The 15,067-nt window shown below is 43.8% G+C and overlaps 1 protein-coding gene across 10 annotated transcripts in view; it reads left to right on the top strand.

Annotated features, from left to right (window-relative positions):
• The window catches only part of eif4g1b (eukaryotic translation initiation factor 4 gamma, 1b), a 40,057-nt gene that overhangs the window by 15,120 nt on the left and 9,870 nt on the right, over nucleotides 1–15,067 (top strand). For 6 of the 10 annotated variants that reach the window (XM_074641243.1, XM_074641242.1, XM_074641245.1 and 3 more), the window contains 6 exons: nucleotides 4,119–4,240; nucleotides 9,655–9,747; nucleotides 10,168–10,246; nucleotides 11,648–13,066; nucleotides 13,444–13,532; nucleotides 14,499–14,703. In XM_074641243.1, the coding sequence (XP_074497344.1) occupies nucleotides 4,119–4,240; nucleotides 9,655–9,747; nucleotides 10,168–10,246; nucleotides 11,648–13,066; nucleotides 13,444–13,532; nucleotides 14,499–14,703 (2,007 nt within the window). Of the gene's footprint in view, nucleotides 1–2,094; nucleotides 2,144–2,437; nucleotides 2,570–4,118; nucleotides 4,241–8,650; nucleotides 8,956–9,654; nucleotides 9,748–10,167; nucleotides 10,247–11,647; nucleotides 13,067–13,443; nucleotides 13,533–14,498; nucleotides 14,704–15,067 lie in introns of those variants that run through there. The other 4 variants (XM_074641246.1, XM_074641247.1, XM_074641248.1 and 1 more) reach the window with 4 other exon arrangements.

The following is a 15,067-nucleotide window of genomic DNA, read 5'->3' as shown; positions in this document are numbered from 1 at the left end:
GATTAGTTGTTTGGTCTTTAAACTGTCAGAAAATGGTGAAAAATGTGGATCAGTGTTTCCCAAAGCCCAAGATGATGTCCTCAAATGTCTTGTTTTGTCTACAACTCAAAAATATTCAGTTTACTGTCATAGAGGAGTAAAGAAACCAGAAAATATTCACATTTAAGAAGCTGGAATCAGAGAATTTTAGACTTTTTTTTCTAAAACAAATTACTCAAACCGATTAATCGATTATCAAAATAGTTGGGGATGAATTCAATAGTTGACAACTAATTGGTTGATCGTTGCAGCTCTGTTATGTTTATTGGTGTGACTCTGCCAGGCTTGGTGCTAATTTAGTGGATTTCTGTTTCTTGTCCAGATACGTAATGATAAGTCTCTTCACAATAGCCGGCTACTGGTGGTAACATGAGACAGCTGTGTTGCTCTTTATGCCAGATATGTTTGTATGACTGCACAGGAAGGACATCATGTCCCATGTGTTTGTGTTGGAGGGTAAGTGTGTCACATTGGTCATTCTGGGAATCACGTGGCATGTCGCGACATGAGGTTGTTGCAACACATGACCCTAAATAACCGGTGACGTGACAGTGAGAGACATGGCTCTCAAACTCTGGTCTTCTTTAGCCCCTTTCCCACTGGACCAAAAAACCCACTAACATCTGTCTGAAATGCTCCGTTTTAGTGCATTTCAACGGAATTGAAACAGAATTGCGTTGCCTGGCAACAGTTTGGGTACAGGTTCACTTCCTGTCAGCTGATGTCATTAACATACACTGCAACAGGAAATAAACTGGGACACATTTAGAATGTTTACATTTAAAACCGTGTACTGGTCTAAATATTGTATATTTGTGACATCACAAATGGACAGAAATCCTAACGGCTTGTTTCAAACGCGCAATTTCTGAACACGGGCTGTGTGTATTTTTCCGTATATTGAGCATTTTGATAGTTTGACAGTATTTATATAGCACTTAAACCTGCTTTATAATGTAAAAGACCTGAAAATCTCACTTTTTACAAAATGGGACCTTTAGTGCTGAGTTAGAGAGTTAAAAGAGTTAGATGTGGAAAGAAACAGACGTTATAAGCACTCCTCAAAGCTACCAGACTCATTGACAGAAACAGTAATTCTACCTTGATGATCGTTGTAAAACACTCTTCATTTAAACTCAACAGACACATCAAAACTGCCTTTGTTAGTCTTTCCACTGTTACAACCGGCACCGACGTGCCTGCAATGGGAAATGAGGCTATCACCTATTTTTAGCGGGTTTTCTCATGTTTAAAAAAATACTGTACGTGCTAATTTTGGTGGGAAAAGGGGTTTTATGGGATTGACCATATTGGCTTTGAAAGTGCAGCGGTGTCCAAGGTTGTTTCAGGTCTCCACCGTGTCACAGAGACAAGAAACTGATACGGATATACTGTATATCTGGAAATGATTATTGCCTGTAGGACCTACAATGCCTGCCATAATGTTGTGGTAACTGCATAGTAACAATCCCAGAATATCATTCCAACACCCCCCTCTGGTCCTCTAAGTGGTGCAGTCTGTCTGACCATTGAGTCCTTTTCAAGCAGTCAGGTAAAACACACACGCATGCGTTGTGCTGACGGCGTATGGTGACTATTTTTAAGACTCCCAGCCCCCAAAGTTGCTTCCCACATATATGTGCTTACTCACAGCCCACCCCCCTTTGTAGTAGGCTGTGATGTCAGCATGGATCAGATATTCAGGCTTGAGAAAGAGAGGGGAGTCTTCACTCAAATCAGAGCCGCTCTGAACGACACAACTGAATAGTTTAGCTCGCCTGCCTGTATACTGTAAAGGAAGAGGAAGAGGAGGAGGAGGAGGGGGAGGGGGGGAGGAGGAAGGGGAAAAAAAGTGAAAGGCAGGGAGGAATTAGGAAGGTCAGAGGGAGGAGCAAAACTAGGACACGCTGGAAGAGGGAGGGCTGAGCATTAAGAGAAGTGGGCACCTGTAGAGAGGACAGGAAGAAGTTAGAGAGGGGGTTTGAAGCAAAGAGAAACCCCCTCTCCTTTTTCTGTGCATTCGCGTTCGGCAGGCGTTCGGCAGGCGTTCGGCAGGCGTTCAGCATGGGGAATCGTGGGTCTCAAGAGCAGCAGGACTCTGAGGGTAGGTGTCGTCTAGACTCTTTGCAGCCCCCCTCTCTCAATCTCCTCCACTTCATGAGTCATATCTCAAGCCTCTTATTTAGAGTTTTTGGGACGGCGTCCAAGAAAAGTTTGGCTTTCTGGTTTTGAGCATGCTCCTATGCTCCCTCTCGCTCTGTGTGTCTTCCCTCCCTTTCCCTCTCGCAGCGCTCTCTTCCTCCCAGCCGGTGTGGAGTTTTGACTATATTTAGGCTGTGCTGCTCCTGGTCAACAATGCAGACTCAGTAATGTGAGTTAGACTGAAATGCAGAGGGGGAAGCGAGGCAGAGCAGGAGCTAGCTGGCGTCGAGGCCTCTGCAATCTGAGGATTTGTTTTTTTTTACTCCAGTCTGTTGAAAGTGTGCTATGACTGGTTCTGAACTGTAGCTGAGGCCAGTTACAAGGCCAGGTAATGTCACTGAGTGGTTGGATGTCTTGTTGACATTATTGACCGGGTAGGCTAATAGAGGGTCTTTGAACTTGTGGAAATTCTTGGAAAATGTAGATTTTTTTTTTTTTTCTTTCTTGGTCATGTTGGCAGCAGCTTTCTTGACAAGTTTGTGAACATGAGAGAGATCCATTGCTTTAAGAAATAAGGGACAGCAATGCATGCTGGGCAGAAGGGAGAAGCTGCGTTGTCATGGTCTGAGGGCCTACCTGTGGGGCCTACCTGTGGTTGCTGTCAGATTCAACATGGAGGGGGATTTTGAGATGGCACAGCATGCAAAGACAGTGGAAAAAAACGCAGATCTGAGGCAATGATGTCTGTTCATTTGATGTCAGAATTATCATGTGTGAGGAGAAGTTGATGGTTGTAGCTTGCAGACATTTTAAGATGTAAATTGACTATTTACTGCAGCAAAAGTAAAGTTTGGAGACAGTATAAGAAAAGAGCTTGTTGGAAATGAAGCAATTTGAGTTTTTCAGTTGATAGTTGATTTTGGTCACCTGTCAACTGGAAACATGGGCTGCAAAAATCACACAAAATTAGAGCTGAAACAATTGGTGGATAAAGCAAAAATGGTGTCCGCAAATATTTAGATTATCAGTGAAATCGTTTCACTGATTTTCAGGCAAAAATGTCGAACGTGTGGATTTGTTTGTCATGTATAATAAGTCAATTTAATATTTTTGGGTTTTGGACTGTTGGTAGAATAAAATGTCCCCAACCTCTTCATTTATTCATCTGTTCAATTCACTCATTAATTATAGCTTCATTCCTTAAGATTACCACGTCCATTTTGAACATTTAACAAGCTCCTGCAGGCGGCTCTACAGTGTTCACAGGAATATTGTCAGGACACTAAAGCCCAAACAAAAACATTGTTAATTTTTGTAATTATGGCCTACTTGACCATTAAGTTGCCTTATGTCATGTATAAAATCAGTGTTATAGCGTCATATAATATAGAAATATCGTTCATTAATGTCTATCAATCAATTTATTTATATATTTTGGAGTTGGACACATTGGAAAATGGTTATGTTTTCCTTTTCCCTAATGTGCAAAACAAATCGAACCGTTATCGAAACCTTATTGGGCTTTTTGAACCGTTGCACCACCAGTAAGTTGCTCTTAGCTAGAGTATTTGAGGGATGCTTAATATGTAATACATCCTCAGTTGGCAGTGAGATGACCTTTTAAAAAAAGTGTAATTACCTCACACTAATGACATTATAACTTTGCTGTGGACATAAAGCTGCAGCTGTTGGCTACGCAAATCATTAAGAAGTTAAACCTTCACATTTCATGGCCAGCTTTTCTCACTGCCTCAACGTAGTCTAACGGGACTTTCAGAACATTAGCGATGTGGACTGTAACGCCATTGTGTAAACACTAGCGGTTGTGTGTGTGTGTGTCCTGTGCGCATGTGTGCTGATGTGTTTGTGTCAAGTTATGGCTACAGGATTAAGTCAGTATGTGTTGGTTTACATTCTTCTCTCCGTCTGATCCACAGCAGGGGCCTACTACCCCACCCCGCCTCAGTTCACCCCTGCGGTGCAGCCGGCCCCTCCACAGCAGCAGCAACCACCACCTCAGCCTCCCCAACACATCCCCACCAAAAGGGAACGCAAGCAGGTATAGTCACTATCCTACTGCAAAATACATCTTACACTTTAATGTGGCTTATGTGTAGAATATACCGCTTTTATTGTTGTAGTCTGAGTAACAACGTCATATCCGTTTCAAAATCCAAAACAAAGCCAAAGCCAGAAAGCAGAATACAACAGAGGGTCCGCACGGATACGACCTGCACCCTCACATTTTAAATCCAAAGTGGTAAACACTACACATCCAGTAAAGTATGGAAACACTTTGGGCTTCACACACTGCAGGAAAGCAGAGCTAGACATCACGGCTAAAGCTGCATGCTAACTCTGTCATGGACAGGAAACATTATCGTATCGTGGTAACGTGTGGTCAAGCCAGCCGTCACTCTCATCTCCGTGGTCAAATCGGTCGACGCCTCAACTGTAGAGCACCCATATACTGTTAAATACATTCAATGATGTATAAAGAGAACAGAGCTGACGGAGAGCTAGTGACGGCTCACAATACATATTGAATCTGCACCCAAGACTCGTGATAGTATTGAATCAGGAGATACTGTCAGTGTATCGTCCCAGCCATACTGGATATAGTGACGGTTGTATAAAAATACATTTATATTTGCTCAAAGTTACCACCTGCAGCTTTAATATGGCTTATTTGGGAATGTATATCTGGTCCAGGATTTTCTTATTATCTGTTTATGACGTAAAGCCTCACCACAGTTCCAAGTACTAACATTTTATTAGCAGAATGAACTGCTACTAAACCTAGAATAGGCTTTTCTTTACGTTGTTAAACATGGTGGAAACGTTCATAGGAAAGTAACACAGACGTAACGGAACTGTTCACCTAAAGTGGAAACTTTTGTTATCAGCTCTTGTTTGGACAAGATCTGTTTATCAGTGTAGGTCAGGTACTTTAACTGGTACTATTATTTTACGTTAATTCCATCTGGATTCACCATATCGGTGTTTTCTACTTTCCAGCCCCAAACAGTTCCTGTGTAATAAACTCAAGGTTCCTCTGATAATTTCAGACCTATTTACGTAGACATCGGCATATATATATATATATATATATATTGCAGACTAGGAGAATGATAGAAGGTTTGATCCCTGCTATGTCTTGTATTTTGTGATAATGCAACAGCCTTATCTGTTTCCTGCAACATGCACAATCACATGCAAGTACATCCAGGTACACACAACAGTCACACTCACCTGTAAACTTTACACTGAGTGAAGTAAGTGCAGAGCAAAAGGAGATGCATTTAGGCAAAGGTGTATCATAAAGATCATGAAGAAAAAAATAACGCCTGAGCGACGGAAATATGTTGTATATAAATATGCAGCTCGTGTTTCGATCTCTCTTGAATCTGATTTTAGAGTCATTCTTGAGTTCAGTTTGTTGATTGAAGCAGATAGTGGTGAACTCGACCTTAACTTGCTGCAGGAGCAAGCTGCTGTACGGCATATTCCCCCAGTTCTACAGTATGTCTAGTGTTTCCTCTGCTCTCTAAGATGGCCCTCGCCTGGTATGTGGTAGCTCTCTGTGAACCGTAGCCCCAGATGGTGCCTCTCATGTAATCATCTTTTTTACATTTGACACTTGCGTGATGCTGGTTGCATTTAAGAAATTATTTTTAGACATTTTAGATACTCTTCTATCCAGCTAGAATTAAAAAATATTCTGGCTCCTGCACAGTTTAGTTGTTTTTCAACCTGTTTCATAACTTTTTCCAGTTTTGTGTTTCTCAGAGGTGTTCTTGTTATTATACCTCAATCATCTGTGCAAAAGTCTCATGGGAGGCACAAACCTGAGCTATTTGAATATGTTTATCTAGTGGCTCTATTTGCATGGTTTACCCTTCATTGCCCTGTTCATTGACTGCATTAGTGTGTCTTGAAACTAGTTTTGGCTAGCTCTGAACTTTTGCCAGTTTTTATGGGTTTTGCGGTTAAGTTTTGGCCTGACTGATCAAAGTTATTTTACTTCATGGAGGCAAGAATGTAACGTTTCTGTTTGTCTTCATCTGACTGAACGTCCCAAGTCCTCTGTTGAAAGAAATAACATAACATCATTTGTAGTTTCCATTTAGAAGCCTTCATATATTAAGGCTTATTGGTGTCAATCTATCACCAGTATTACCAGGAAAATACTGTTAATGTTTTTCAGCAAGACTTGCATGATGTCTGGTCCCTCTCACTGGGGGACTTGGCTGCTTATCAGCGCCTTTGGTGGACTTTGGCCCATTCCCATAGGCCACGGCTGATGCTATATAACACTGGCTTCAGTGCCCTGCTGTGCACAATCACAGTCTCTGTCACACATAGCCACACAAAATGTAAAGCTCCCATCGGGAACTCAAGATGACAGACAGGGAATGATTTGCTGCACAAACCAGTTTGGTTGAGTGAGTGATGTTCGCTTCAGCCGTAAGATTGTTGTAAAGGCGTGTGTGTGCAAAAGTTCACAGCACAAGCTTCGCATTCTTGTTTTTGTATGAGGTTTGGTATCTTGTACAGAAGCACTTTTTTTCTGGGGATCCACATTTTTAAAAGTGACAAACCATCGCAACCCCATTCACAATATCTAAAAAACTTGAAGAGCAAATTTGTGCGTAAATGAACGTTCCCGACCATCTTTACCGTCATTTCCGCATCACCTTATATTATGTTGAACAGGTAAACCAGTCATTTTGAAGACGAGACATATGTTTGATAAATCACAACTTTGTTTTATGCATGTGTTTTTGAAAACATATACATATCTCAACTCAGCTCAACTTTATTTATAAAGCACCTTTAATACAATCATGCAGCCCACAGTGCAAGATTAAAACAGCACAGACAAAAACAAGACAAAAATAAACCATAAATATAATTTTGCAAGACTTAAAATGACAACAATAAACTGTTATAATAGATAAAAATCAGTAGAATAAATAGACACAAGAGATAGAAATAAGATGAAAACCACTGATAAAAACTAAGACGATAAATGACGAGGCACCTTAAGTAAAAGCCAGGCTAAAAAGATATGTCTTAAAGGAACAGTGTGTAGGATCTGGCGGTATCTAGCGGCGAGGTTGCAGATTACAACTTTTCCTGTGTGCCAAGCGTGTGGGATTGCTACGGTGGTCGACACAAAAATGCGAATAGCCCTCTCTAGAGCCAGTTGTTGTAAGAGTAGAGTGTGCGTGTACGTTGGAAGTGAGTGGTGAAGCAAGAGAGAGAGAGAGTGACGGCGAGGGCATCATATGGAACTAGAAAACCCATGGCCATTTTGAAAGGGGTCCCTTGACCTCTGACCTCAAGATATGAAAAAATGGGTTCTATGGGTACCCACAAGTCTCCCCTTTACAGACATGCCCACTTTATGATAATCACATGCAGTTTGGGGCAAGTCATAGTCAAGTCAGCACACTGACACACTGACAGCTGTTGTTGCCTGTTGGGCTGCAGTTTGCCATGTTATGATATGAACATCATTTTTATGCTAAATGCAGTACCTGTGAGGGTTTCTGGACAATATTTGACATTATTTTGTTTTGTTAATTGATTTCCAATAATAAATATATACATACATGGAATATTGTGGAAGAAATTTTCTGCAAATGTTTTTAGCGACCCAAATAAAATCTGCCAGTCTTTGGGAATGATTGTTGTAAAGGACACGTCAACAGGACACAAGGCGCTTGTGTGGGCGATCTGTGACCTTCCATTTACAGGACAGTGTGGCTATGTGGCTATTCAAACTTTTATGTAGTTGCATGTAGGTCGGCCAGAGAGAGTGGGTGTGTGTGTGTTAACTGTCTGGGTAAATATTTAAATGAGTATTTTCTAGCCTAATGTCATCTGTTCTTTGAACTGTAACCATTTTCTGCCCTTTTAGTACCTGGTTACATGCAAAAGTTGTAGCTTTGCAAATTTTTTCTACTTTCCTACTCTTTTTGCTCTCCCTGTGTGTCAAAGAGAAAAACCAGAAGGGAGGGGGTGAAGGACATGTCAGCACATAGCTCAGCTCCACGTGGCCACCGGTCTCCTCCCCCTTCTGAGCCGGAAGGGCTAACCAACCAGTCTTCCTCTGCTGCTGTGGCACCCCACTCCTCCTCCTCCTCCTTCTCCTCCTCCTCCTCCTCTTCCTCTTCCTCCTCCTCCTGAGCTGGTTTCCTCTGCTCTCAGAAGGGGCGAACCTGCAAAAAAAAGAAAAAAATCTGAGGAGCGACTTGAGTGTTTAGGATGACAGAGTAGACAGAGAGAATGAGGAAAAAAAGGGGGAGTTTCTTCTGCTAGCTGCAGCTCATTTGATAACGTTACCTTTTTTTTTTTTGCCCTGGAAACCCTCCCAGTCCCCCCTACTCTGCCCCTCCTTCACTCTCCGGCCCCTTTAACTGTCTGTTAGTCTCTGTGGGAGGGTTTGCGCATTCCAATACCATAGCTTTACAAGGCCAGTCGCTTTATCCTTTTTTTCCCCCCTCCCTTTTCTGTTCAGAATATGAGAGAGAGAGAGTGATTCAAGTTGCTAGCTAGCTTACTGACAGTCAGGCCCAGCCCCGTTCTGCAGGCCTGTAGCGCTCTATCACAGCCGGGATGTGTGTGAGTTAAGCTGAGATAAAACTTCTACTTTGTGGGGTTGAAAGTCCAGCCCGGAGTCCGCAGGAACCGCTACTCACGCCCCAGGATGAGAGAGGCCCGGTAGGGTTTGTAAGTCTCCGAGAGAGGAGTTGAACCAGAGAAAAGGTCAGTGGCGACAAGCAAATATTGTTGATCTTCAACTCACAAAGTAGGCCAGAGAGCAGCGGTACTTTTACAGTTTAATCCTTGTAACGTCACTTTGTTTTAGCAGCGTTGTGGCTCATATCAGTTTCATGACAGCTCTGGAGTATGAAGAGTGTGAGTGAGAGAAAAAAGCTGAATAGAAAGCATGTGTTTTGTAATGTATGGGCACTCCTTGTGAGTCAAATTTTCAGTCCCGTTTTTTCCCTGAGTGTTGTGTGTGTACACAGGAAAGCCTTCTGGTGTGCTTTGCCTTCTTGAGAGTTTGCAGTAACTTAAACCTGTGGTGGAATTTGTTTGTCAGTTTGCCTCAAAGTTGGTGAACTCGTTCAGTCGAGCAGCATCACTGGTGACTAACCGGCGGAAGCACATTGATCTGTGCAGTAGAGGAATTTGTGTGGCGGTTTAGCGTTTGGATTTTGTGTGCCTCGGGTGTTCACAATGTGAGAAATGTAGCTTTCATTGAATCAGCTATAGCGAGTCATAGACACAAAAAAGGGCTGACGGCTGTAGGCATTGCATCATGGGAAGGCAACGCTCCTCTTACATGCTGAAACATTTTAACCCTTTCTCTTTACTCTTCTGCGTTTGTGGCTCATCCTCACACACGTTCTTCTATCCTATCCTTTCTGTAATCGTGGATCTCTTCCCTCTCCTCCTCAGATCAGAATAAGAGACCCGAACCAAGGAGGTCGAGACATTACAGAGGAGATTATGTCAGGGGGCCGCAGTGGCTCCACCCCAACCCCACCACAGGTGAGCTAAAATACCATGATCCGGACCAGACTAGCACGCTGTTACAGTTTTTATTTTTAGACACGTCTTTCAGGCAAATTGTAAAATTGAAGTTCAGTGACCGACTGTCATGTGTTTCTACTTTCTACTGTGTAAACGTCAGCTCAGTTTATTAAAGCACTTTAAAGATTTGAAACAAGCTTTTACTTGCCTGTGCTGTCCATATGTTACCAGTTTATGGGGAATGCTGCAGATTGCCAAGCCTCATACATGTGTTACACTACAACCTGTCAAAATTAAACTGATCTATGATTTGGTTAATGTATCCAACAAAGGTCTGACATGATTTTTTTCCCCTAGTCAAATGGAAAAATGAGTGTTGTCCTCACCACTGAGGTCATAACTTAACTTTCTGGTTTGTGTATGTGTGTCTCCCAACAGATATCAGACTCAGAAAGTCCAGTCCAGGCCAACGGTGAGAGCGTCACAGCTGCTGCTACAACAGCGCTGGTTAGACCAGGTGAGTCTCCACATGCACACAGTCGCACAAATATATAAATGTACAATTTTCAAATTATAACTTTGATTATAGGGATGTCACAATACCAGAAATTTAGTAGTTTATAACAATACCAGTAAAATTCCACGATTCTCGACACCAATTCAATACCACGGTAAAAAACAAAACAATAAATCCTATTTCCTTCAACATATACTCATTTATTACCGTTAGCATGCTGGGTTTTGCAAATTTATTCAAGTTTCTTCATTTTACAAGATAACATTTGAACACATCATGATAACGTTATAATTTACCTTTGCATAAATACTCCCTTTTGCTGAATAGAGCCTGAACGCATCATAATGTAACTCAATGCAACGTCCGTTAACGTTAGCTGTTAGCTCCGTTATTTAGCCAAGCAGGACTGTGCTGCTTACCGGCTGCTAACAGCCAACGTTGACTAGCTCTCATCCTGCAGATTTCAACACGGATTTGTTTTTCACAATGTGGCATCATCAGGGACATTTATATCGTCTCCAGGACGACAGGGACGCCGTTAGTCTGAAGCACTGATCCCCGGATCAGATTGGTCTTTGGAGAAGTATTCTTTATTATTAAGCTTGACTAATTATTCACACAATTAGAATTAATTTTTTCTCTGAAATACAGTTTGCAGATGTCGTTTTTTTTATTTCATTTTATTTATTATTTAATATTTATTCATTTATTTGTATTTATTTATTTATTATTGACAGACAGACTGACTGACTTATTCGGCTTGGTCGGTTTTATTTTGAAGTCAGTTCATCGTTGATTTTATTTTGAAGCCCATTCTTGCACGCTCTTACCGTAATGCCTAGTATATACACGTACCGCGAAAAAACGTGGGGGCTAGTTTTACCGTCTTTTCCGGAATGGAGGCTGGCATCTTCCATCACCTTTTCCAAACTTAACATAAACTTGTTTTGTGCGCTTCACTTCTTTCGCTCTCTCTTCCGGCTCTTTTCCTGTTAACTGCTTCCCTGCAGGTCCAAAAACACACGCCTCGTACGTCACACCTGCTTCTTTTTTTGTGTCTGAGCGGGAGAGATCGGGAGAAGTTAAACACCAAAGCGAGTCTCATGCCGGCAGACAATTACTTTAATTAAAAATGACGCGACAATTTGTACTCGATGTTTGTGATATAGTCATTTACTAGGACTCATGTAGATCAAGACACAATACATTGAGTATATTCGCCGTCCCCACATAATATTTTGTTCCTAGTAAATCAGCGTGTTAGAAACTACAGTAGATGTTTGGTGAATGTGATGTCATGTCTGTAAAGTCTCCATGAATACCTTCGATATATTGGTGTGGATTGTCAAAACATAACTGATGCTTTTCAGAAGCCTAACAACATTTTTTCTGACCCTCCAGATGACAGAGGGAAACCTACGCCCCCTCCTCTGTCGAAGACCCCTGAACTTGCTAAGGGAGACCCTGTCCCCACAGAGGCCACCCCCTCTGACACGAACACTAAGCCCCCTACACCCCCTCTACTATCAGAAGCAGAGGACGTCCCTCTTGACACTATTCCCACTCCTGCACCCTGCGCTCCTGTTGCCGATGTGATGGATGCTCCCCCACCTCCAAGGGAACCCACCCCACCCCCCCAGTCAGCGCCTGAGGTGCCCGCCTACCCAGCACCCCTCCCTGACCCCGTCCCCACCTCTGCTGCACAAAACAAAACAGACAAGAAATCCACAGAGGAGAAGGAGAAGGAGGAGGAGAAGGAGGAGGAGAAGGAGGAGGAGGAGGAGGAGGAGGAGGAGGAGGAGGAGGAGGTGGAGGTGAAAGAGGAGAAAGAGGAGGAGGCTGAAGCAGAAGAGGCAGCTGCCTCACTGGACGCACCTCCCTCCGCCACTAACGGTGTCGCAGAGGTTGAGCCAGAGAGACCGTCGGTCATGTTGCCCCCCTGTCAAGTGGAGGCCGCTCTGGAGTCTCCCATTGCACAGCCGGAGGAGCTCCGCCTCCCCAATGGCCTGCCGCTGCCCGCCCCTCAAGACCCAGAGGTGCCCGCCGACAGCACGACCGAGTGTGACGACAGCCCCATCGCTGAGCCTGAGATCAGCGAGCAGCCCGTCATACAGACCTCCACAGCCATCACCCAGGCGGCGGCGCCTGCACCCGTTGTCCAAGCGCCTGCACCCGTTGTCCAAGCGCCTGCACCCGTTGTCCAAGCGCCTGCACCCGTTGTCCAAGACACACCTGCCCCTGTTGATCAGCCTGCAACCGCAACTGCACCGGCACCGGCACCTGCAACTGCACCGGCACCGGCAACTGTACCGGCAACTGTACCGGCACCGGCACCTGCAACTGCAACTGCAACTGCACCTGCACCTGCACCTGCACCTGCACCTGCACCTGCAACTGCAACTGCACTTGCACCTGCACCTGCACCTGCACCTGCAACTGCAACTGCAACTGCAACTGCAACTGCATCTACACCGGCACCTGCGCCTGCATCTGCACCGGCACCTGTACCTGCACCTGCACCTGCGCCTGCGCCTGCACCCGCTGTCCAGGAGATTCCTGCTGATCCAGTTGTCCAGGCCGCGCCCGCCCAGCCTGAGGTACAAGACGCGGTTCCTCCAGTCGCCCTGGACGTCAAAGAAGATACCCCAGTGGCCCAGCCCACTGCCGAGGAAGAGAAGCCATCTCCTGCAGAGACGGTTTCTATAGCTGACAGCACCCCAGAAACAGTGCCCACTCCTCCCCCTCCCACAGCAGAGGAGAGGGAGGACACCCCTCCTCCCCAGATGGTCACCCCTGCCCTCATAGAAACTACTATGCAAGGTCAGTTGATTACAACCTGCTTAAATGTTTAATAGTGTAGAATTCTAGTGTCTTCAGTCATTTAGGGTCGTGTCCACCAAAGTGCTTTTTCCCAGCTCACAACGCCAGGTGCTCTTCTGAAAGCGCTCAGCTGGGAGCATTTTTCAACTCTCGACGACTAGAAAAAACACCAAACATGCATAGCTCAGGGCCTCGACACGCTGTTGGCATTTTTAGCATAGCGTAAATATGCTGCGCTCCCATATCAAAGAATTTTTCAAAATATGCTTGCCTCAGGAAAAATGCTTTGGTGGACACGGACCCGAATATAATCTTTAGCAGGACTCTCTCCTGTCAGATATGTTTGTGTTGATTGTGTTTGTCTTTCTTCCCTTTAGCCGCCGTGTCTGTGCCAAAGAAAAAGAGGAAGATGAAGGATCTGAACAAAAAGGAGGCAGTGGGAGATCTACTGGATGCCTTTAAAGAGGTGTGTGCAGTAATGCATTTATTAATTCATTTCCATGCTTTTTCAACCTCTTGAATACTCTATTCTGATTGGTCAATCACAGCGTTCTACGGTCTGTTGTTTCTTTATAGCCAGACAGTTGCTATGTATAACAGACCGTTGTTATGGACACAGTTCTGATGTTGGACTCTGGAGGACCATTTTTGGGTCAAATTATTGAATTCTTTAGTAAGTTAGGATAATGTACAGCTAGTGGGTCATTGTTGTGAAATAAACCCCTTCAGGGCAATGCAAGACACATCAGAGTGCTGCATTGCCCTGTTGAGGTTTATTTCAGAACAATGACCGGCTTGCCGTACATTATCCCTTACTTAGTGAGCTTACAGTTACTCCATACCCGTTGACAACGGCAAAGACACAGATGTATGCCTTAACTCAGTGTATGTTTCAAATCAACCCCTAGGCGTCACAGTCCAGTGAGAAAAGAGGCTTCACTGTTTCTGAATTTCAATTTACCTTTTAGATTTTTTTTAATTTAACATCACAAATCCCCAAAAAGTATATTTTTCTGGCTTGGTCTAGAGATGTTCTGTACCAAATTTGGTTACAAATGCTCAAACTGTATAGGTGTATCAGCAAAAAAATCTGATTAGGACAAAATTCAAAATGGTGGAAAATCTGTCAGGAAGCAAATGGGCTTATATGGATAGCTTCATCTGGACCCATGAAATCCAGGGGAAAAAATTGTTTCTGAGACTTTCAGTCCATAAGTTACAGGACAGTTACATCTGGCCAAATTGTACCACATTGGACACTCCACTCCCTTTGGTCCTGAGCAACACACCCGCCAAGTGTGAAGCCGATTGGATGAGCTGTTCTGGAGATATGCGAATGACACACATACAGAGATTCATTGCTTTATATTTAGATATTAATTTTAAGATTGCAGTCTGACTGTCCTAAACCTCTCTCCCATATTTGAACCAGGAGCAAGTAGTGGCTCCCCCAGAGCCCGAGCCGGCCCCTGCCCCAGCTCCAGAGACCGCGCCCCCTGCTGCTTCCCCTCCCGCCCCAGAGGATCCTGACATGACCTGGGAGGACAAGGAGGACAAGGAGGACAAGCTGGACGCTGAGAACATCAAGCCAGATCCCAATCAGACCGACGCTGACAAGAAGTACCAGTACAAAGGGGGTGGGTCTTTTGAACCTTGATACCTTTCAATGTGAACAAAGATCTTATCTCCCTCACAGTCTCGAGTTCGCAGTTGACTACGCTTATGTTTGCTTTTTGTTGAAAACGAAGGAGTGGCGTTTTACCTGATTGAGCTTCTGTTGATATGAGTGTTCAGTGGAAAACGATAGTTATGTGATGGCAACGCATAATATTGAAACGATCAGCACAAGAGGAAGAAGATTGAACAAGATTTTTAAATTGTAGGTGAATTGTAGGTCTTGACCGTTTGGCTTCTTGCAGCTTTGTTTTATTATAACAGTAGTAAATGGATCAGCTGCCTTCAAAATAAAAGCATAAGAGAATTAATAATTTCAGCAGCTTT

The sequence above is a fragment of the Sebastes fasciatus genome, chromosome 7, assembly GCF_043250625.1.
Source record: "Sebastes fasciatus isolate fSebFas1 chromosome 7, fSebFas1.pri, whole genome shotgun sequence".
Classification (NCBI taxonomy): Eukaryota; Metazoa; Chordata; class Actinopteri; order Perciformes; family Sebastidae; genus Sebastes; species Sebastes fasciatus.
This window is presented reverse-complemented; position numbering and strand designations above follow the sequence as displayed.